Genomic DNA, 24,014 nt, shown 5'->3' with positions numbered 1-24,014 from the left:
GTCACTAGGCACCGTCTCGCCCTCTATATCCTCATATTGTTTTTTGTATACATTATAGTAAAGTTTGAGTTATATTTTTTGATGATGATCCTGGGTATTAATAACCTGGGTTCATGAGGGGGGGACTTGGATCATCTTCGAACGAGACGGTAAATATAATCTCGATCGAACTTCACCCGCCTTCGGCGGGATCGTTCGATCATTCCATTATATTTACCGTCTCGTTCTCGATGATAGAGAAATAATAATGTAGATTTTTAGCGTCTTCAATAACTCAATCTTTATTACTGATCCTTTTTTTTTTTTTTTTTATAATAATACAGAGCGCGCAAAGCTATCATTGGATGATTGAATCGGTCTATTGTAAAATCTCATAAATGTCTGAGACTGTGCTGACCAGCCCGCTGTTCGCCTAATAGTTGCGATATCTACTCCTTTATTAAATGCCGCCGAGACCGCTGCATGTCTGGTGCTATACGCTGAGAATTGTTCCGTATCAATACCTGCTTTGGATAACAAAGATTTTATCCAATGTCCTATAGTTTGTGGACTAGCTGGGCCATATGGTTTAATTGTCGAAATCAATAACCTTTTGTTACTTCTATCTCTTAAGTGTTTTGTGATTTCCACATACTCCAGCACGCAAGATGCAACGCATAAACTAGGCTTTGTCGTAAAGAAAGGTAGATATAAATCCGGTTGAAAAGACCCTGGTCTTGAAGTTTTAATTTGGTCCGGTATTTTTATTGTAATTCCCGAAGAGGATTTTGAAATATTTTCAATATTGATTAACGCTAGAGTCTGAAGCCTGTGTGCCGTTGATAATGCTAATAAGGTTGTTAGTTTTTCAACTGCATCTTTAATCTTTAATTTAGACATTGGAGGAAGTTTTTCAATGTAGTTTAATACTGGGGCTGTATCTCAAGTGCTGGCGTATCTTGGTTTAGTCGGCTTTTGTTTAAAGACTCCTTTCAAAAAACGAGTTATGAGACCATCTTGAGAAATGTCTCTTAACGAGATAAGTGAGATTGCCGATCTACTTGTATTTATTACACTATAACTTGCCCCATCGTTGAATCTTTTTGATAAAAAACTTAATATATCCGGAGTTGGGGCATTATAAATATCTAGTTTTCTGACATGGGCAAACTCCCACCACATCTTTAAGGCACTTTGGTATTGTTTCAACGTAGAGTTAGTGATTGAGGCAATCATGGTATTTATAGAGTCTTCTTTTACGCCATTTCTTAATAACGCTGATATGATAATCTCCCTGCCACCAGGGAAAGATGGGAAGCTCTGGGGTGCGTCTTGTCCCTGTAAGGTGATATTAGAAGATGTTTATTCGGTTTAAATACTAGCAATTTTGAAATAAGAAGGGACTTGTATAGAGGATACCACGGTTGTGTTGGCCACAATGGTACTACAACCACCCCTTCTGCTTGATCGAGAATAATTTTCCTTAAAGTACGTGAAATGAGTGCAAACGGGGGAAACGCGTAGAAATTTATTTTCTTCCAGCAAACTGTAAATGCATCTATTGCTGATGCATCTGGATCCGGGAATCTGGCGTAAAAGTTTTTACACTTTTTATTTATTCTGGAAGCGAAAAGGTCGACTGAAGGCCTTCCAAAGTTTTTAACAATTTTTTTGAAATATCTATCCGATAATTCCCATTCCGTATCTAGATTTGTGACTCTAGAGGCTGCATCTGCTTCAACGTTTTCTTTGGATGCGATATAGGAGGCCTTAACCCACAATTTTTTGTTCTCGCACCATTGCCAGATTTTTCTCGCCAGCTTACTTAGATGTGGAAACTGAATACCGCCCACTCTATTTATATAACAGATCGCTGTGGTGTTATCCAATCGTAACAAAATTTCTCTGTTCGAAATTTCTGAAGCAAAACACTTTAGTGCAAAAAATGCTGCCAATAGCTCCAAAAAATTGATATGATGTTTTCTTTCTTCCTCGTTCCATGTACCATGCGAGCTTATGTTGTTGCAATAACAACCCCAACCAGTCCGAGATGCGTCTGAGAAAATTTCTAACGAATAATTTTGGGTTCTAATGGGGTTAGAACCCGTTAGGATATTTCTTTTCCACCACTGGAGATCTTCAACCATTGAACTTTTTATTTGCATTTTTCTTTCAAAATTGTTATCATTAAATTTCAAGGCTAGAAATTTTTCTCTTTCCATTCTTTTACAATACATGACACTATACGCTATTGCCGGACAGGCTGCATTTAATGTGCCCAACAATTGTGCCACTTCACGAATTTTGTACCATTTATTTTCTTGGAATTTTTCTATCAGAGATACAATTTTTTGTTTTTTATTGTTATCTAATTCTAGACAAAAGTCTACTGAGTTTATTATGAATCCTAGATATTTACTTTTTTGACTAGGTACTAAGGAACTCTTTTTATAGTTTATGATAAATCCTAGTCGTTCTAACAGCTTCACTGCTTTTTTAACGTTATTTCTACACTTCTCTATTGAATTCGCTATAAATAAAAAATCATCAAGGTAAATAATACATAAAATACCTGCGCGTCTCAGGTAATTAATCACAGGTTTCATAATTTTTGTGAAAATATATGGACTTGTACATAAGCCAAACGGTAAGCAATTAAATTGGTACAATTTCTTTTCGAAACGAAATCTCAGAAATTTTCTATTATTTTCTTTTACCGGAATTAAATAATACGCATCTTTCAAGTCTACAGTGCACATAAAATCATTCTTTCTAATTAAGTCTCTAGCCACACGAATATCTTCCATCTTAAAATGTATTGGCTCTATAAATTTATTCAGTTCTTTTAAGTTAATAATAAATCTATTAGCGCCATTTGGTTTTGGAACGAGGAAAAAAGGGGATACGAATTGATCGTCTGATTCTACACATACTTCTATAACCTTTTTTGTTATTAGTTGGGCCAGTGCAACTTTAATTTCTACGCTCTGTTTTGCTGACCATTTCTGTTCATTCGGAGTTATCTCTTGTGTCGGATTATTCTTAAACTTGATTGAGTATCCTCTAATACACTTTAAAATAAATTTATCATCCGTAATTTCTTTCCACGCGTTACTAAACTATTGGAGATGACCAGCTATAGTTTTTACTTTAATCACTTCTTCGACGATGAGCGGCTCGTCGTTTTCGCTGCCGGTTTCCGTTGAGACTCCCGTTTGGTTCCCTGGTTTCTCGGTCTGAATTTGAACATTGGTCGTCTGTAGTAATTTCCCACCTGCTTCCAATTCGCAGGTGGGTATTTCCAGTTTCCCTGGTTACGAGGGATTGATTGAGTCTTATGAGTTTTTTCCGATTGTTTAAGGCCAACTACTGCTTTTTCAATAATTTTTGCTTCTTTAACCACATCCCTGAATTTTTCTGAATACAACCACTCGTCCGAGATTGTTGTATCCAGTGTTGGCTTGAGTGACTTATTTAACAGGGGAGTGATGAAGGATTTTCTCGCGAGTGAGTGTTGGTGGAAAATCTCTGCCAAGAGTTGGCCTACATGGCATAAGTGATCGGAGAATTTTTCCTGATCTATATCATCTTCTGGTTCATCCAACATCATTGATATTGCCGCTCCCAACGCTGATATTGCCGTTCCGACACAATTTTGAGTGTCCGCAAAATGTTGATCTCTTTTCTTGGCAATATCTGTTAGAATTGGTATAATATCTGTATTTATCTTCGGAGCCTCTGTATAAAAATCTTCTTTGCGTGAGTACGTTTCTAAAATACGATTTTTCTTTTCAACTGAAAGACCATCTCTCATCCATCTTGTCCATGTGATTTTTAATTCCTCATTAAAATTTATCTTTAATTGTTTAGATTCGCTAGGATCTATTCCCAGAAATTTTTGGATCTCATTTCTGTTGATGTCCTTTTGATCTGCGTCAACTGCAGCCTCGACTACTTCGACTGCAGGCTCAACTATTTCGAGGGGAACAGATGTATCTTTAGGAGGCACAATAACTTTTTTAGTATTTGTCTCTATTGTCATATCTGAAAAAACGAACATCTTTTAATGGGAGAATGATAAGGAGTAGCATCTGTATTGTACTATGCACTATTTGTGCATATTTTGCACCCTACTATGCACTATTTGTGCTTTTTTTTTTTTTTACTTGCTGACTAAATCGTGTGGATTTTTGCCATCTTATGAGGGAGTAAGTGAAATAAAATACCAAACTGAGTAACACTTTAATGTGTGTTTTTTGTAAATTCTTGTTCTTATTGAACTTATTTACCAAATGCTCAGTATCAAAAAACGTGTGGTTCTTTGATAACTCAACGTTCGTATGGAACAGAAGAGTTTGTTTCACTTTTACAAAAAAAAAAACCGCATGGTTTTTTGATAACTCAACGTTCGTGTGGAACAGAAGAGTTTGTTTCAATTTTACATACCCTCTGGATTTTCTTTTCCATTTTTAGACTGTGATTCCGCCAACTGTCTAACCGTATTGGTTAGGTTAGAGATCTGGTCTTGCATTTCTTGTAATTGTCTTTCCGTTCTTCGCTCTCTTTTATATTTATCTCGAGAATGAGATCTTGAGCGTTTTCTCTTCCTTGTATTTGACATAATTGCCTGTTTTCGTTGACTATTTACTGTAACACTCTATAATACGTCGTGAAATCGTCGCACAACAAAACAATATGAGGATATAGAGGGCGAGACGGTGCCTAGTGACACCTAGACTGGACGGGCGGAACGACGCCCAAATTTAAATAAATTACACTCTGAATATGTTGTGAAGTTGAGCACTGCGGAGCAGTACTACATTATTATTTCTCTATCATCGAGAACGAGACGGTAAATATAATTACTATTCTGTTTACTCTACCGCACGTAGTTATGCACCGGTTCTCAAACACGGTCGATCGACAGAAAATCGGAGAGAAGCGTTTAAAGATAAAAAGTTAAAGTAAATGAGTTGGATTTTTGTTCATAAAACTATAATATGTATAATAATTATTTTCTCAAATTTTTTTCAATCAATTTCTTTCTAATATATATATGTATATATTTATTTCACATGAAAAATACATTATTGCTTATATTAATGTATATCGATCAACTTTAGAGAATAAATAATTTCCGATAATATTTATTGAATAAAACAATTTTTGAAATCATTTAATAACAATAAATTGCTTATATTGACGTATATCGACTGTAGAAAATAAATAACTGCCGATAATATTTATTGAATGAGACAATTTTTGAAAATCATTTTCTTTATTAATAAAACTTTTAGCTTAGTTATATATGTATGTTTGTGAAACTCAATTTTTTTCAAACTCTTATAAATCTTTGACGTAAAATGTAAAATTACTCGATAACAATGAATGACTCGAAGAAGTGCTTTTTAGATACTTAGTAGTCTTTCCTATTTTTAAAATCGCAGATCTTTATAAGAAATATAATGTGTCGAAAAGATACGTCATTTTAAGAATTGAAGATGCTTGTTAAATATACTTATAGTGACAGAAATAGGAAATGAAAAGAGTTTTTATTAATCTGCGAGACATTTAACATTACATTTCCATCTCGTGCAATGGTATAATGAAGAACATATTCAGAATTATTTCTCACCGTTACCGAAATTGCACGAAAAAGTGAGAGATTCGTGGAAAGAAGCGACAGCCATTTCTCTCTCTCTTTCATTACGTGTACGACGATAAAAATTGGATTACAAGTTTCTCAATCTTCTCCGTACTGCTTTCTTCATATGCAAGTGAATTTTCGTGAATATTCCGGCGATAGTGTACCTAAAAATGACACCACAAAACTCGTCGATTTAAATTCTGAATACAATTTCAGCAAAAATAGCACAGAAAAAGTTAAAAATATGATGACTAATAATAAAAAAGAAATAAAAAACCTTGTCTTTAGTTTTATGAGGGTAGGCTGCGCTCATTGAAAAAATACAATTACATAATTTTATTTATATTATTTATAAAAATATAATAATTATGTATAAATAAATAAATATAATAATTACATATTATATGTATATATTATTTAGTTCAATCTTTTAAATAAATTCTAAAATTTTGAATAAAATCTAATATTAGAAATTTTTTTTTTTAGTATTAATCATTTCAATTTCAAAATATATGTGCGGAAAAGTTTGATTTATTTTCTGTAAAAATCTCCGGACGCGAAATAAACCTTAAAATATCTCAAAATTTTTCATTTTTTATACACGATGATAAAGTGAAAGTAAGATAAAGCGAATATATGATACATGATCTGTAATATATGATCAAGCTTCGCGATCTTACTTGAACGGCCAAGTCTCTGGTAAAAATTTTCATGATAAAATTTATATACAGCAGCATTATTAATCAAAGAAAGCATCGATTAATTAACGTTCCTCGCCACGGTTTGATAAGAAAGAGAGGAACGGCTGCTAACGCGGTGACTGACACGATAAACGAGTCGAGCAAGAGATGCTGACAGAAAAAAAGATAAAGCAAGCTCGTCACCCAGAAAGAAAAGTACGAGAGGGAGCCAACTATTATCGAATTACAGGCGGTTCATCTTTGGGATTGCCAACGTAATAAAATATAATCGTTCGGTGAAGGAAAAGAAGATGAAATGATTCAATATTTTCTTTTACGTACGTATCGAAACATTTATATAAATCTGTTATCAAAATTTTATCTAAATCTTATTTATAAATAATGAAAGAGAAAACGAAAAAAAAAAAATAACAATCGAAATTAATATTAAAATTAATGGAAGATGAATAATAAACCTCGCAAAAGTTTTTTGTTTATTTAAAAAATGATATCAACGAATCGAATATCGTGATTTTTCATTCCATAAATATTTGGCAAAATTTAAATATAATTTTCATTATTTACAAGCAGCTATCGCTGAAAGCAAATTCGGTTGGTCAGAGCTGCCCTAAATATGAGCCGTTTATGCGAATTCCAAATGATAATTCGATCGAACGATAATGCATGGCGGATAGATTACGGACGATTATGGCCATTTGAAAATTAGTGCAAACGCGAAGCGAGATAAATCGGCTCTTGGAAACGCATCATTTTTTCATTAAACGTGCGCGCGTTGGAGAGATCCATCGATAATGCTCCATGGACTACATACATCCGCGGAACGCAGTTGTCTTGCTCAACGGCTTCCTTCGCTATCGAACATCCGGTATCCGGAACATCGTCATTATCGCTAAAAAGACGGGCATTCCTCATCGCGCAATACTCTACGGCGTGCTATAATAAAGAGATTCCTTCGGCTGACTGGAACGCAGTTGTGGGTGTCATTTCTATTTTCAAATTAGTCCTGTTCGTTTCGATCCGATAGACGTTATAGCGAAAGAATGCGATTCACTCTAAGTCACGGATGAGAAGAGCGCAATCGAGATGGCCTTTAATTTATTTCGCGCCAGACGTCGTTGGATAAGGAAAAAAAAGCTTTTAAATCTTCGCTTTAAAAATCTATATTTCATGTAAAATTAATCATCGCTTCTCGTATGTACGATTAATTATACAGGATACCTCTTCTCTCAGATCGAGCATAAAAAAAATATTTATTCGCTCAACTATTTTTTTATTAAGTCCAGAACACCCTGTGTAATATTAATTGTCGTACATACGACAATCATCCGTATATAAAATATACATGCAAAAAAATTGTGAAATTATTAATTATTCTCACTTTGCCGTCAGAATATAGTTTTCGTTTCGTATTAAATCTATGAATAATGAAAGAATTTTTATACTCGGATGTAAAACACAATCATTTTTCTGGGAAGCGCAAAACATCACGTGATGTAATAGTAATTTTTTTTAACGCGAATATCGATAAATCGGCTAATGTAAAACATTGATCGTTATATCAAATATCCTTACAATCAGATCAATAGGAAATGTATCTATACCGTTCACGGACTATCGCATTGTAATTTCATTTCTGAGCAATTAATACGCCGGCTGTAACTGATGCGCGTAATGGTCCATCGTTCGCGCAGATTGACAAACGGAAAGCAAATAGGAATAGTAATGCCGATATTTGCGCGTAGCCACGAAGTAAATAACGCGTATCAAAGGATGTGGATATGAGCGCCTATCAGCTGCCGAGTCCCTATTTAGCGTGCTAAATTTGGCAGGACTTATATTTATAGAGGATAAATAGGGTAACTGCCTATACTTCTATGTACATGATTAATTCTATTTAATGATCTATAATTTTTCAAATAAATAAACAAATTCGCGTATGTTGTATTACAATAAATTAGCTGAAATTTGTCGTATTAATTGAATCATATTTGGTTTAAGTAATTCCGAGAGAAGAGAAACTACGACGTAGAAAAAAATAAATACGATCAAAGCAAAGAATAAAGTCAATGCTGTGCTGTTGTAATGATAAATCGCAGCAATATCAATTCCTGCAAGACGAACTACCGTATTTCCTGAAAGCGATCTATAATAGTCACGCGACACATTCGCGACCAATCGTTCCGATCGAAGCATCGATCGTATGAAACCCATCGAAAGATAAAATTCCCGGTGTGTTGTGTGGAAGTAACGCGCGTGTGCATTAAACAGGAAAACAAATCGCAGGTGTGTCATAAAATCGTGTCTCTCTATGGAGTTTTTTTTATACATACTAGCGACGGCATAGCAATCGGTGAATAACGCGAAACCACCCTCGGGTTCCATAGATCCCTCAATAATTTATCGATTAAGTCGTCCATGAAATACGAATCTCTGACACCTCCGAGCCCCGTCGCGAATTAAAAGCGGGCGTTGCACTTGTCATTACTCATTGTCAAAATATCACGATCCGATAGAGCGGATTTCGATGATTCCTGTAGAAAATCAAGTCGGAAAAATTCAATTTCCGAAACTCGAGACATATCAGAATTTAATAACTTTTTTGCGCCAAAAAATGTATATTTTTATTAATTATTTATCGCAATTATATCGTATATAACATTCCAAATCAGAAAATCAAGAAAAAATTCAATTTCCGAAACTCGAGACATGTCAGAATTTAATAATTTTTTTGCGTCAAAGAATATATATTTTTATTAATTATTTATCGCAATTATATCGTATATAACATTCCAAATCAGAAAATCAAGTCGAAAAAATTCAATTTCCGAAACTCGAGACATGTCAGAATTTAACAATTTTTTTGCGCCAAAGAATATATATCTTTATTAATTATTTATCACAATTATATCGTATATAACATTCCAAATCTGTGAGATTTCTTTCCTAAAGCACGACGTCAGCCAAGTTTAAAGCTCGCGACTATCTCCGGTGGAGCGTCTCAATAAAAAAAAAGAACGGAGCAGGAAAAAGAGAGTATCGCGATCCTCGAAAAGTAAATTTACGTTCATGTGCATGTGCGAGATCTCTAGCTACGATAACGGCGTATCGAATCCCGGGTAAGTCGACGACGAAGACGACGGGCGCGATCGCATGAAAAAGAGGAACACATACAAAAGGTTAACGGCGTGTAAATTTCATGCGGCAGATTTCGTCGAGCGCAGAATTGTCAAGGAATGACTGCTGTTAAATTTAGTGGCACGTTAGACGCGAGAATCGCAATCGTATGTACAGGTTCTCGGCGCTTCCCTTTATCCGATTCTTTTCGTCCACTTTAAAGTCGATGTCTCATTACTGTCTTAAAGCCGACGTCTCGTTACTCCGTAACGTTTAATTTTAAGTACCTGTAACAAACTTGTAACTCATTACCCTCCGATTAACATTCTCTAATCGAGATCTACTTGAAATAAAATTAAAAATAAGATCTTGTATACTTTTAACATTTAATTCAAACAAATTCGTCCATTTTTAATTTAATGCATCGAACGCAATAGTTCTTTTAGTAGTTTAATTTTTAATATCTGTGACATAGCGCTGATGTATTCTCTTTCGCGACTGCAAGTAAAATCTGACATAAAACTGCGATACGGTTAGCCATTGTGCGCGAAATGAAAAGGGCCTGTTAAGATAATTTTAGCTCGTCTTAACGAAATTGCGTGATATAAGACACACGTATAAAGCGAATACCATTTCTTAAAATATTCACGAACCACTGCAATTTTGCCATCGAAATTTATCCTACAGAGATAGAAGGTACCCATTAAAGAGAAATGAGAAAAATAAAATATTTATATAGCGTATTTAACGTTTTAAAATTGTACGTTCAAAACGTAGTAACAAATGTTAAAGATTTACAAACTATGATTAGAAAAGATTAGAAAATATATCGCGATGTGTCAACTAAATTCCATCAATTAAATTAAATTATGTAAACATATCCCAGGTAGCAAGATGACGTCTATATGACGTCATTAGTTAGTCATTTTAGATAATTGACGTCATATTACCTATGTAAGACGTAATAATGACGTTATTTTTTTAACCAATTAATGACGTCCTGTGTTTATCCAACTTACGACGTACTTGCAACGTCATATTTTTTCCAATTATTAACGTGAAACAGATACTCCAATCGACGACGTACTAGTAACGTCATTACAGCAACCAATTAATGACGTTCCGTATTTATACAACCAACGACGTATTTACAACGTCACATCTTTTACCAATTATTAACGTCAGACTGATACCCCAATCGACGACGTACTACTAACGTCATTATAGCAACTAATTCATGACGTCCTGTATTTATCCAACCTACGACGTATTTGCAACGTCACATCTTTTACCAATTATTAACGTCAGACGGATACTCCAAGCGCTAGTTCCTTCGTTTACCGCTATGATCGCTATCTCTCTCGTATTTAGTTTTAGTCATAAGAGTTATATAAAGTTTGCAAAGAGTGACAGATAAAATTAGAAATATTACTTCGATTTAATTTCTGATACAATCTCAATAGAGAGGCTTCAGATATTAAATCGATCTTATAAGTCGGACAAATAAATGTCTGGCTATTTGATGAAAATTATTCAAGACGTCAATATAAAGTCATGTAACAAATCAGTCATTTTGACGACATATGACCAAAAATGACCAGTTTGGAACGTCAAAATGACGTGTGCTTGCTACCTGGGTAATAACACGAAAATAATGACGTATTCTTTATGTCACTATGTGACGTATTTTTTACGTCACTATATGACGTAACGTACCTGTGACAAATCCACGTCATTTTTGCGACATTAGGACGTCATTTTAAACGTCAGATTCGTCATAAGAATGACTAATTCATGACGTCAAATAGACGACACCTTGCTACCTGGGATATTTACTACGTTATCAATGATCGAGTGAGCATAAATTCAAATAATTCAAATTAAATTCAAATATAATTCAAATTAATAATTCAATTTGCAATTCGTTATTTGATTGCTGTTTAATATGGTATGTTAATTAAGTTTGTAACGTGCGGTTTTCGTGTCCGCGAAATGTACGGATAGCCGTCGGAATTGGGCGTCGGGTTCCAGGAATTGATGAGTGCTTTACGATAACAAAACCTTTATTGTGACTCACGTATTTACATATAGTGTATATTCGCGCAGCGCGAATGGAATCGTCGCGTTGCAATTCGCTCGCCGCGATGTAATTTAATCGGCCGCAGATCTCGCGGTGGAGTGCGTTACAATTATTAATATTGCCGTTAATTTTATTTCTCGGATAATCGCTCGGCTGAATATCGAATTCCTCGAGCGCGCGGTGAATTTCGCCGAAGCCGCGCGTGTCGCAGTTTTTGCCGCGGTTCTTACTGCTCAGCTGTTCGATACTTTAAATCGATGCGGTTATTCGGCTTAGCTATTTAACTTCTTCCCCTTTAAGGATTAGAGGTTTTGGAAGGCGTCGCGACGCTAGCAAGCGTCGGAGGCGGCTCAAGTTCCACCCCCGGAATAGGTGCGACGCCTGATATTCGGATCTCGGGTGGAGGCGATTCCGCAAGCACCGATATCAATCGGCAGAGGCAGCGTTCGCACTACCTTCTGGCTTTCTTGGATTTCGCTTCGGATTTTCTCTTCGCTTGCTTGCCGTCAGACTAGCTTGGCTCGAGAAGGATCGGAAGGATCTGATCTGAACCGTGCCGAGACCGTCTTTTTATACTCCTCTAATTAGCCCGCGTCGGCGTATTGTGGAATTACCCCTACCGAACGGGGTAACGTAGTCGGTCGGTTCGGGCCCGCTCGGAGGGGTTCGGGGCCGCCGAACGCGGGCCGGTGCGCTCTGCTCGTTCGGGCCCGGTCGACGGTCTTCGGCGGCGGTCGGATTTTTAAAGCTGGGCCGTTACGCGGCCCCCGATGCACCCCGATGCATTCGGGGTGCATCGTTACAAGTTTGAACATGTTAATTATATCGTGTGTGTGCTTAAAGATCCCTTTTAAGGACAGGCACAATATCGTCGCACACGGAGGCTACCGATTCACGTAAATTACCGGTGCCGGATAACCGTCGGATTAAGATCGTAGGCACGGAACTTATCCCGACATACATATTTTGACAAGGGTGGGCGAGGGTTAAGACCAAGATTTAGCTCGTCTATGTAGACAAAGTCCCGCGATCGTCAACGTAGTCGATATCAGGCTGGGAACTTTCTTATGGAAGAATTCCCTCTGTACTTTTTTTTCAAAGGTAAATATACGAAGAAAAAACGAAGAAAATATTCTGTCTAAAAAGAAGGTATCGTAATACTAATTTATGAGTATCTCTTAAGTTCAATGAGAAGATTACGAAACGTCATGTGGAAGAAAACGCAATGAATCACTCGTGCATCTCACATAAATCTCGTAATATAAATTTTAAAAACAGTTTTTCTAAATTTAATAAATTTTCATTTTTTTTAAATTATCACTATATCATTTTTATATTGCTATTTGTATATTGCACGCACGGTAGAGAGAAGCGAAACTCGTAAATTCTATATTTTTCAAAATGCGTAATAAAGTTAAAAAGCTCACCGGTAAAATGTGAATAAATTAATGAAAAAATATGAACAAATTTCCGCAACTGTGTTATTAATTAAATTATAAATACTCCGTTGCGCTGCATATTTTTACCTTTAAAATGAGAGAAAGAGAGAGAAAAAATCTAGATATATAATATAGAATATATTACACGGTAGAAAATATATTACGGAAGAATAAAAAAACAATTATATTCTTAACATGAAAGAACATTTGAGAATGCGAACTTTATTTCCGCGTCCCTCCTACGCTCGATTCCTTTGAAAATCGCATTATGGCGAGAATCACGAAACTAACTCGACGAGGCTCGAAGACGAATCGTCCAAAGTAGCGCTTAACGAGCACGTTAAACAACTACCGCTAAATCGTCACGGGGAAAGAAGCCGCGCAAATGCACGGGAATCCTTCAAAGGGAGAAGAGCGGGAGGGAGAACACGCGAGAGAGAGAGAGAGAGGGGAGGGGGAGAGTAAGAGACGGCTAAAGATAATGTACTCCTGCATACAGATGACGTTATTAAACGGAAATCTGCAGATGGAGCGAACGCATAAAGCACTGTCTGCCGTCGTTGTCTGATTAGGCATGCAACGTTTCCCCTGCCTCCCCCTCCCCCCTCCCCTTCACCTCTGCCCCGTCCGCCTATTCTCTCCCTTGTTTCCGCGAGAAGCACGTAACTCTCTCTCTCTCTCTCTCTCTCTCTCTCTCTCTCTCTCTCTCTCTCTCTCTCTCTCTCTCTCTCTCTCTCTCTCTCCTCTCTCTCCCTCTCCTCTCTCTCTCTCTCTCTCTCTCTCTCTCTCTCTCTCTCTCTCTCTCTCTCTCTCTCTCTCTCTCTCTCTCTCTCTCTCTCTCTCTCTCTCTCTCTCTCTCTCTCTCTCTCTCTCTCTCTCTCTCTCTCTCTCTCTCTCTCTCTCTCTCTCTCTCTCTCTCTCTCTCTCTCTCTCTCTCTCTCTCTCTCTCCTCTCCCTCTCTCTCCCTCTCTCTCTCCCTCTCTCTCTCCCTCTCTCTCTCCCTCTCTCTCTCCCTCTCTCTCTCTCCCTCTCTCTCCCTCTCTCTCTCTCTCCCTCTCTCTCCCTCTCTCTCCCTCTCTCTCTCTCTCTCTCGTTCTCTCTCTCGTTCTCTCTCTCGTTCTCTCTCTCGACGACATCGCGCACCGCAAGCAAATTCCGTAAAACGATAACGACAATTTTAACACCGTGTATAATGCAACATCGCGCGCGACGATCCAGTTCGTTCGCGGTATAACGAGCGAAATGCGTTTTTCTCGCGAATGCATCCCGTCGAAAAATCTCACGGGAATCGTAATCTAACCTTTTGTAGCTCGATTTCTCTCGTGTCGAAACGCTCTTCCTACCTCTTGTCCGCAAATAAAATGGAAATGCATCGTAGAGTATATTTACTGTTTCCATATTAATCTTTCCATAAATTAGTATAGCATTAAGATCGACACTTTTGCTTAAAATTAGCTGTGGAAATCTAGTTAAAGATACGTATATATATATGGTGCTTTTTTTACCATGTTCTTTCATTATTAACTGCTTGAAATAATAGCTGTGCTTAAAATATATTTCGAATATGTATTATTCTTCATATATATAAAATATTGATGTGTCAAAACGATAAATATATTTCGAATATAATTATATTTATTTATATATAATTTATAAATAATTTATTTATATATATAATTATATTTATAAAAAATTTTCGAATACATATATTATATTTAAGAAGAATTTTTCTCTTTTTCTCTTTCTTTCTCTCTCTCATATTAGTGAAAAAATGTACTCACAAATAGATAATGTCCCGTCCGGGTAACCAAGTCATCTACCATCTTGTGCTCCAGACCAAACGTCGTTGTAATCCGATCCTCCCTATCTTTTTGTAGAAACACACACAAGTCCAGTAGATTCATTTGCGAGACGATACTTCACTCGACACTTCACGTTCGAAAACGCGATCTTAGCGGATAAAAACGTGTTGCAACATTCTTTTGAAGAGGAAGAATATCGAATTTCTCTAACGATAAGTCCCAGTTTCCACTTAGAACGGCCATGATGCTCATATCTGCGTCATTGCAAAGATTCACTCGCGATGATATTCATTCGATGCGTGCTTCACTCGGCACTCCCGAAATATCCGCGGATAAAACCCGACGAAATATGTCACGATACGATTCTTTCGGAAGAGAAAATGCATCGAAATTCTTCGAAATTCGGTCAACGGCCATAATGTCCATCGTATGATTAATTATTTAATGTTGCACGGTCGATATTCTAATTATAATACGTAATTATAGGAAGAGAACCTCGCGGCCGTCCTTTCGCGTCGCGCGTCTTGAAAGATACTATAACGTCAGAAGTCAGAATTTGAGTCGCGAAGGTCGCGGCGACCTATAGCAAGCTACGTCACAAAAGCTAGAACTGTGTATATGTGCGCGTACAATATATGCCAAAATATTTAACGTACTCCGAAATAATTACGGCGTATTATTATATATGTAACATTTATATATATATATTGTTTACATTCATAGATCGATAATACAATAGTAATAAATGTGTACAATATTCGTACACTCGATTGTCTAATCAGTCGTGTCGGTAACCTTGAGAAGGTAAGCAATGACTTATTGTGTCTTTCTCGTCGCGTTATCTTTTGAAATACGATAACAACACATACGAGAAAGTGTGAGACGCGATTATATTCTATATATAAAGTTCTATATATAAAGTATTCTATATATAAAGTTTATGTTTGATTAATTTTTGTCATTATTATTCGCGCGCCAAGATTTGATGAGCAGACGTATGACGTCATATTATGTAGCGAAAGTCGCGGTGAAATAAACAGTAGCGAGCATACGTCACAAAAGTAAGAACTGTGTATTCGTGCGCGTTCAATATATATCAAAATATTTAACGTACTACGAAATAATTGCGGTGTATTATTATATCCAATGTTTATATGTATATTTTTTAGATTCATAGATCGACAATACGGTAGTAATAAATGTGTTCAATATTCGTACACTCGACTGTTTAATCAGTCGTGTCGGTAACCTCGAGAAGATAATGACATGTGTCGTCGCCTTATCTTTTGAAATACGATAGGAGAAAGTGTGAAACGCGATTATATTCTATAATAAAGTTTATATTCGATTGATTTGTGTCATTATTATTTGCACACTGAGATTCGATGAGCAGACACAGCTGTTTCATACGCGTGATATCATATTATCTTTCCAGGTAGAACATGAAACTCATAATGACATCATTATGACGTCATCATGATTTTATTTATCACTTAAAAGTTACCTAAACAAAAATGATTAAAAAATGAGTTAAAGATGACAAAAAGAATCATAAATTTTTAAGTTCAATAATCGCGTTATATAATTTTAAAAAGATTATGTTGCTTAAATATAATTAAAATATACATGAATAATTAAATAAACAAGTAATTGCGTAATATACTTATTTATATATATATAAATAAGTCACCAAAACATTGCCAAAAGTATATCAAATGAGATCATTATGATTTTTCTATGACTTAAAAATGACTTTTAGGTGACGTCATAATGATGTCATTATGAGTTTCATGTTCTACCTGGGTTCCTAAACGCGACAAATATGAGAAGATATCGAATCGTTATCTACGATTAACGATCATTTTATTTTGCTAATTAGTGCGCGCGCGATCATAATTACTGTGTGTTTTCGCGAGTGTCATCAAAGAACAGAATAAAAAAGGCCCGCACATAGCAACGCAAAACGTGAGGTAAACAATTTATAACCTATTTTATTTTATAATTTTAAATATTGTATTCACAATACTTGTGAAGAAAGAGAGAGGGAGAGAGAGAGAGAGAGAGAGAGAATTGCTTATATTTTTTATTTATCTTACATTATTTACATTACGTAATATAACGGATGTAATAAAAAAATATTCTAAATTATAATTTTGATTCATATAATTTCGCAATACCCCCCCAAAAAGATATATGTATATAAGATATTAACATAATAATTGATATATTTTTACTTATTTTACTTTTTTATTACTATTTTTAGATGTATAAAATATGTTTCAATATTATTTAAAATTTATAATTATTTAGATTATACATATATAAATATATTTTTATATATTTTTCACATTTTATATCTTAAAAAATTTATATCTAAAAAGTTTTTTTCAAAAATTAAAACTTTTTATTAAATAAAGAATCGAGATAAAAATTTAATTAGTCGCAGTATAAGTACTTTTTGAAATACCCGTTACTTTTGACATTGTTTTTTTATGTATGTGTGTATAATTTGGATGTATTTGTATTTTACACATCAACTACAGTAACTTCATCGTTGCGCACCGTACTAGTGAGTTTAAATTATTTTCTATTTTAATCTCGAATTAACAAATTTGCGAATATTGTATCAGGTACACATAAATATGTATGCAGTTGTAACGCAAAAGTAATTAATGGTTTTTATAATTTATACTTTTTGCCTTCTGCATTTTATTTCTCTGCAAAATTTTGTTACATGCATCACTTACACAGTATTATTTTTCAACATATTACAGCGTAGCTAATCGATCCAAATGTTATAATAATGATTCAAATATTCGTATAATTGTTATCAATATTTTTGCAATATATAAATAATAATTATGCTACATATATACAATATGAAATCAATTCTATATTTTTGTCTCATAACCTTCAAAATTTCTTTCTTTTAAACGTAATAAAAATTGAATTATTATTGTACGCTTATTTTATCATAATTCATATGATAAGAAGAGCGACATATACAATATTCGCAGCCGTCGTACAATCTAGGACCATCCTTCAGGAAAGTCAGCGATGTCAGAATATATTCGACCACGAGGAATGTTGGTTCTCGGGCATAATGTTGGTATGCAAGCGTGAAAAATTTAATGGGCCAAGAGTGAGAAACACGCGGGCGTTTGGAAATTTTTCGAGCCGCATTCCTCGGTTAGAATATATGCCGCATAATAATTTGGCCCGTCGCGCGTATTTACATCGTCAGTCATATATCTCGAAAGCGACTGATGTGATAGCATCTTTCTTAAATTAATTTAGACGATAAAACTTGATTGGATTTTATATCGAGACGATCGTATCGAGCGTTTTGTTTCTTCATGTATTCTCATTCAACATAAAATATGGATATCGCGTATTATTAAATTTACAGCTTGATAAAATTTTAAATCTGTAATTTTATAAAATTTTAATAAATGTTAATTCTTGCATGCGTACTCGAGAGAGATACGTGGCTAATATTTACAAAATTAAATTGCCTGCCTCCCATAGAGGTGCTTCATTATAAAACGTTCACAAATCTTTCTAGTTTGTTGGCCTCTTCGCATCGTGTACGCGAAATTGAAAGAAAAATCGAAATGAAAAGAATGGAGGCTGCATTCTGTCATCTTCGTTTGCGGTCTAATCTTGAAATAACTGTCGACCGTTAAGTGAATCTTTATTTAGACGAGTTGTTTTTACTTGCTTTCCTCTAATACTCTCGAAATAATATACCACGAAAAAATCCCGTTACGCAACAGCGTGTTTGTTTGAACAAGTATTTTTTCATTAAATTCTGGTCAAGCTCTACTTTACAATATTAAAAAATTAAATTGATTAAACATTTTCTTTTTTTTTCAATAATACAAGACAATGTGATAATCATGTGCGCATTGAGTAATGCAACTTTTTATCGTAATTAGTAGATTTCATTTTTGATCGCATATAAAAATATCATTTAATTTAATTTACCTTCATTTCCTAAATGAAATGGTATAAAATTCCGTCGCGGCACAATTTTATTTTCAAAAGGAATAGCAAATTGTTATCGGGTGCAATTCCATTGCTTCTGCGAGACGAGGCTACTATATCAAAATTGAAATATATCATTCTATCGCAAACGCATTCGTGATAGCGATTGAAAAGCAAAAATGATAAAATCAGACGCGGCTTGTTAGTGACGGTGCAAACAATCTACCTAGACCCTTTCGTATATTCGACGGCTGTGAAACTGAAACACTGATCACGCCCGGCAAGTTGTTGGAGTGAAAACATAAACGCGGCCGAATGCATTATGCCTGCGTAAGAAGCATAACATTGTTCTATATACGAACCGCGCCGCAGGACCGCGATCAACATGCCACAAACATCTGTACCATAATCGTAGAAATAGACGAACGCCAAAGCCGTAAAGGGGTCGTCAACTATGTACATAATTTCCAACTTCTCTCACTCTATCCGTTTCTCTGCAACGGACGATTCTCCAGAAGCACCGAATCTCTCGGTCACCTCTAAATATATTCACCTGACACACGAATAACATCGCGCATGGGAATAGTCTCATTTGTATTTCGTATGCACCGTTTTCATTAATAAAATAGATTGACTGACGACAAAACAGAAAATTGCTCGAATCGCACCGTAAAATCAGCGCGACTATCATTTACAGAATGAAGAAAATATAAGCGATTACGTTATTTAATATGCAATCAGGAAAGGGACGAAAGTAGAATTTTTAAATTGGAATTGTATCGAGAGATGTATTAATCTAACATTCATGTTCTGGTCTTAATTCGTACGTTCATTTTTTATTTTTTATTTTTAATCAAGAGATTACATAATTTGAATTTAAATTCCCAATTTGATTAATTGATGAAGTAAGTCTCGAGTTTGTTTTTCGAGTGTGTACAATCGATCAGCGGTTTTTTAAAAAGACAGACGATCGACTCTTTATCCGCTGTCATGATTCAGACAATCTGATTCGGATTCAACTCCAACTATAATTTGGCTGACACACATTTCTCGACACGAAACAGTCAAAATTACAAAATTCCAAATGGGGTGGGGACTGACAAGAACGCATTGCCCGTGTAACAGCAGCCAGCAAGTGCAGGAATGCACTCCGTCAAAGCAAGTCACGGCGGCATGTTCTCCCGTCATAACAGCGATGGTGAAGTCCACTTGTGGAGCAAGACGGATGCTCGTCTCCGCCGTCATCCTGATCTTTTTGTTGGCCGCTATATATTGGGTATCCTTGAACCAACAAGCGAATCCTGACATACGTCGGCCAATGAGACTTCAACCGCAAGCTTCCCGAAATATCGCGTTGGAGCGAACCGAGGCTGCGCAAACGGCTGAGAGATGAAGTAACATCATTATAACTCTTGATAATTCCTGATTTCTTCGGGAAATGTATAGAATAATTCCAAGACAATTGTAATTTATTTATCGTTTATATTTTTAAAAAATATGTACTTACATATATGAATTCTCTCCATAAATTTAACTTAGAATTATATAATTGAGAAATATTCCTTGGATAATAATAATTTCTTTATACATAGCTACCTATTTTTAGAAAGTTTTAATCGGAATTATCCTAACGGATTCCGACAAATATGTAATGCAGATTAATAAAGATGTGAAATTGGCAAATAAATCTAAAAATATTAAACTAGGGTAATATCAGCGTCGAGAGCAACATAATCCGTAACAATACGAGCTTGCATTTCCAAGCAGCAAGGCTGCATTTCATTGCTGGACATCGACGTTATATATCATAACGGCAGCTGTTATACAATACATTCATCACGTGTAAAAAATAAACATCTCAATCGTATAAATGTAATGCTGAATACTAAAACAAAGAGATGCAATAATAAAGCTTTCGTAACATACAGAGTTAGTTTATTACGATCGAGGAAGAATAATATTAATAATAATAATTTGTTACGACGCGATCAATCTATGCTTTTTAAAAATCGCTACATTTCTCTCGATTTTACAGACATCGATAAGAGTTGCAAGAATTAAACACGTGAATAATTTTAAAACAAATAATTGAAACGAGTAATTATAAAAGTAATTACAAAAATTTATTTGTTCACGAATTTAAATACAAAAAAAAATTTAAATATCGAGATAGAATCATTTGTAAAATATGAAGCCATAACATCCGCTTTTTTCAGACACACCCTTTTATGTCTGTTAATAACACTTTCTTCGATGTATGTTCTTATCGCGAACACGCGCGATAAAGTTGCGATAGAGCTTAACACGTGAAACAAGTATCGCGTACATCGTAGAGGATCAAATAAACTGCCAATGTACACAACATGTACGAGCAGTTCTAATCGAGGCTACCCAGACCATCGAGCACGCGCAACATCATCCCCAGTTCTTCGTACGTGATTCTAATCGGATCGTCATTGCACAAGCTAATGTATGCCAATAGCAGTTTGGCGATAATGTCCCGTTCCAAAAGTTCGCGCTCCACTTCCGGATATTCCTCCTTCACGGTATCCAAGTAAAGTCGTAAAATATTCCGGCAGAATGCCTCGACTTTCGATAGTTCACCTTCTTCGGGTATGTTGGCGAAGAGAATAAGACCAAAATCGATCGCCGGCGAGCCGTACTTCATTGTTTCCCAATCGATCATCTTTACGTCGCTCGGTTTACCATTCTCGTGCTTGAACAATACGTTATCCCGCGTGAAATGACCATGGCAGACGATCGATACATCGTTGATCTCCGTGGCCAGACTTTCCATTTCGTGTAGCTTTCTTTTTACTTTCTCAACGAGACTTGACTCGAGTGATGCCAAGCTCAAATGTTCGCTACAAGCAATAAGAGATCGAGGGTATCTTACAAATCTTTCTACTTTGATACTTTTTAATTAATAAAATATCAATTATAATAATACATTATTATTATAAAAATTAACAACAGAGATTACGTATTGGTCACATCTTAAAATCAGGAATCGATACAAATGATCTCGCGCGATATTTTAATTCAATGTAACATTAATTATAATAATAATAAATGTTAACATAATCTATAAAAAACGTGTAATCGTTTCGGTACCTTTAAACGTGCGTACGTATTAAAAGGTGATTTACCTGGCATGGAGTATTTGCTGAACAGAATACAAGCTGTCCGACACAGACAGTTTTGCGTAGAACTCTCGGAAAACGGGAAACTTTTGCGCCTTGAGCTTCAATCCTCTGCTGTGAAACGTCGCCAGAGCTTTTACGCACAGTTTGAAGTGATCCTCGTCTAATTTATCGTCTACATGTGCGTAACCACGCACAGCTAGATCCTCCAACACTATGACCGGCCGACCGTATCGACCCAGGTCGGACAGATAACACTTGGGTACACCATCCGTCCCGTACTCGAGGGTCATCTTGGTATAAAATATCTCCTCGTTCTGAAAAGGGCCGGACGGCGGAGATTCCGCGTCCGCCTTGAGCAACTTGATAACGAGAGGGAAGCTGCACGTCTCGCCGGAAAATTTCACCCTCGCCGTCACCCGGTATAACTTGGTGCTGTAATCGTGCATCCCGAGATGCTCCACGTCAAGGGAATCGAACTCGACGAATTCCCTCGAGCCGGGCTCGCAGAAGCGACGATCGTACACCATCTCCGGTATCAATTCCTGCCTCATGAAATCGCAGTCTCCGCACCGGCACTGCACCTCCGACTTGGTGCGGAAATCTGGGTCGGCCATAGCAAAAGGGAAAAATAATATCGCTGTAATAAAACACGGCAGCAATTAAGGACACCGGCACTACGAGAACCCGCGCGCGCGCGCGCACTTGAAGTCGGAAAATCGAGAATTATGAGGAATTTTTTCTTCTTTCTCTCTCTCTTTTTTTTCCCTTATGCCCTCCTCGTCCTAATAACGTTGTCGCGACGAGTGCCGCGCACGTTAATAATGTTTATCGTCACGAAATGCAACGAGTCGCCGGAATAATTAAAAACATTTTAATCGTGTTGTTGGCCTCGAGAACCAGTCGTGGAGCGACGTAGACGAGCGTTACCACTAATAACCAAACAAGTGATACGAATAGTTGTCGCAATTGTATGCAAATTACTGCGAAAGAAATGATTTATTAAATATACTTTATCTCGACAAATTATAGAATTACTCGTAGAATTCTCTATCGTAGGCCACTGCTAACTAGAAATTCACCATCTCCGTTACGTAACTGGAATGTCTCCCCTCCATTCGTCTCATTGACGATTCCTCATTCATTTGACCGACCCAGTCAGCAGTTTTAAAAACTCAAATAGAGAATATTACTTTTTCTTCTAACTTTAATTTGCATATATATTAAATATATATAGTAATTATATCATCTGTTTAATCCATTTATCATCTGTTATTTATTCATTTCTTTCCTCTCATTTCTAAAGCACTCACTAGCGATTTTGAATAAGTAAAGAGAAAGATCTGGAGCTAATTTTAGACGAGGAATGTCACGTGTCAAACGTAGCTTTAATACACTTGATAAAAGTCCAGTCACGTATCTTCGTTTAGATTTATTCAATAAATCGGGGAATTATTTTTTCTCGCGATAATTTCCTCAAGCGTATAATTTATCAGATATTGTGATTCGCGAAAATCGTACACATATTAAAGACACAATTACGATACCGTAGTCTCTTGTTTAAAGACCTCCGTGTCACGAGGGGCCAACCCAGCTACACGTAATGAATGAGCGCTGCGTAGAAAGTTATGGCACGATGAGCTATATCTCCCCACTCTTTCAAGATAACGAAGCCGACTTTCATTGGCTTTTAATAACGTCACAAACGAGTTTATGCCGCGAACTAAGCGTGACGAACCGTTTAGTTATCGTTCCTGTCGTTTTAAGTATATTTTCATTGGCATTTAATCCGGAAAAAGGTATCGATCGTAAGAACAGCGGAAGTAACTTTAAATTGTGTTACAGAGATTACCGTCTTATTAAAGAAATTACTCACTCTAATCGGATCTATATAACTAATCGGATTTATTTTAATCAGGTGACGCGTGAGCTTGGGACTTTAAAATGCCGAAAGAAAAATTGTCTCTCGCCACGTTCGTCGTGAAACGAACTTGAAGCTTCGAGCGGAGCATAAATTGTGAAGTTTCCGTGGTGAACGTACATTTAAAATGCGGAATTAAAAATGTTTGCATAGCTGAAAAAGCACTTTTATTTTACGGTAATCTTTTCTCGAATACTTTGA

General features: G+C 36.1%; 4 protein-coding genes and 1 long non-coding RNA gene across 11 annotated transcripts in view; 2 read left to right on the top strand and 3 right to left on the bottom strand.

Moving 5' to 3' along the window:
• Positions 1-15,006, bottom strand: part of LOC145959213 (neurotrimin) — a 402,237-nt gene extending 387,231 nt beyond the window's left edge. For 3 of the 5 annotated variants that reach the window (XM_083077841.1, XM_083077847.1, XM_083077848.1), the window contains exons 1-2: positions 14,742-15,006; positions 5,615-5,790 (exon numbers count right to left, since the gene is read on the bottom strand). The gene's annotated coding sequence lies outside the window, so the exon portion shown is untranslated. The remainder of the gene's footprint in view (positions 1-5,614; positions 5,791-14,741) is intronic. The other 2 variants (XM_083077844.1, XM_083077843.1) reach the window with 1 other exon arrangement.
• Positions 311-4,750, bottom strand: LOC145959212 (uncharacterized). 2 transcript variants are annotated; one of them, XM_083077840.1, is made up of 3 exons: positions 4,426-4,750; positions 3,129-4,023; positions 311-1,317 (listed from the first exon to the last, which is right to left on the bottom strand). In XM_083077840.1, exons 1-2 carry the CDS (start codon positions 4,598-4,600, stop codon positions 3,134-3,136), a joined length of 1,065 nt encoding a protein of 354 aa, XP_082933966.1. In that variant the 5' UTR covers positions 4,601-4,750; the 3' UTR covers positions 311-1,317; positions 3,129-3,133. The 2 variants fall into 2 exon arrangements, with proteins under 2 accessions (XP_082933966.1, XP_082933965.1); XM_083077839.1 differs by having other exon boundaries at positions 311-4,023.
• Positions 15,007-15,085: 79 nt separating the features above from the next.
• Positions 15,086-16,324, top strand: LOC145959215 (uncharacterized). Its single transcript, XR_014434944.1, has 3 exons — positions 15,086-15,189; positions 15,743-15,823; positions 15,932-16,324. It is a non-coding gene; the product is annotated as an uncharacterized LOC145959215 (long non-coding RNA).
• A 3,383-nt stretch (positions 16,325-19,707) lies between these two features.
• Positions 19,708-20,674, top strand: LOC145959203 (uncharacterized). Its single transcript, XM_083077831.1, has 2 exons — positions 19,708-20,143; positions 20,456-20,674. Exon 1 carries the CDS (start codon positions 19,834-19,836, stop codon positions 20,140-20,142), a length of 309 nt encoding a protein of 102 aa, XP_082933957.1. The 5' UTR covers positions 19,708-19,833; the 3' UTR covers position 20,143; positions 20,456-20,674.
• LOC145959202 (uncharacterized) lies at positions 20,207-23,510 on the bottom strand. 2 transcript variants are annotated; one of them, XM_083077829.1, is made up of 3 exons: positions 23,440-23,510; positions 21,899-22,532; positions 20,207-21,613 (listed from the first exon to the last, which is right to left on the bottom strand). In XM_083077829.1, exons 2-3 carry the CDS (start codon positions 22,507-22,509, stop codon positions 21,127-21,129), a joined length of 1,098 nt encoding a protein of 365 aa, XP_082933955.1. In that variant the 5' UTR covers positions 22,510-22,532; positions 23,440-23,510; the 3' UTR covers positions 20,207-21,126. The 2 variants fall into 2 exon arrangements, with proteins under 2 accessions (XP_082933955.1, XP_082933956.1); XM_083077830.1 differs by having other exon boundaries at positions 20,208-21,613; positions 21,899-22,496; positions 23,440-23,490.
• Between the last annotated feature and the right edge of the window lie 504 nt (positions 23,511-24,014).

The sequence above is a fragment of the Camponotus vicinus genome, unplaced genomic scaffold, assembly GCF_025532165.1.
Source record: "Camponotus vicinus isolate PSW18456_S1 unplaced genomic scaffold, iyCamVici1.0 SCAF_1, whole genome shotgun sequence".
NCBI classification, from domain to species: Eukaryota; Metazoa; Arthropoda; class Insecta; order Hymenoptera; family Formicidae; genus Camponotus; species Camponotus vicinus.
Note: the sequence above shows the minus strand (reverse complement) of the source record. Positions and strands in the feature narration are given on the sequence as shown.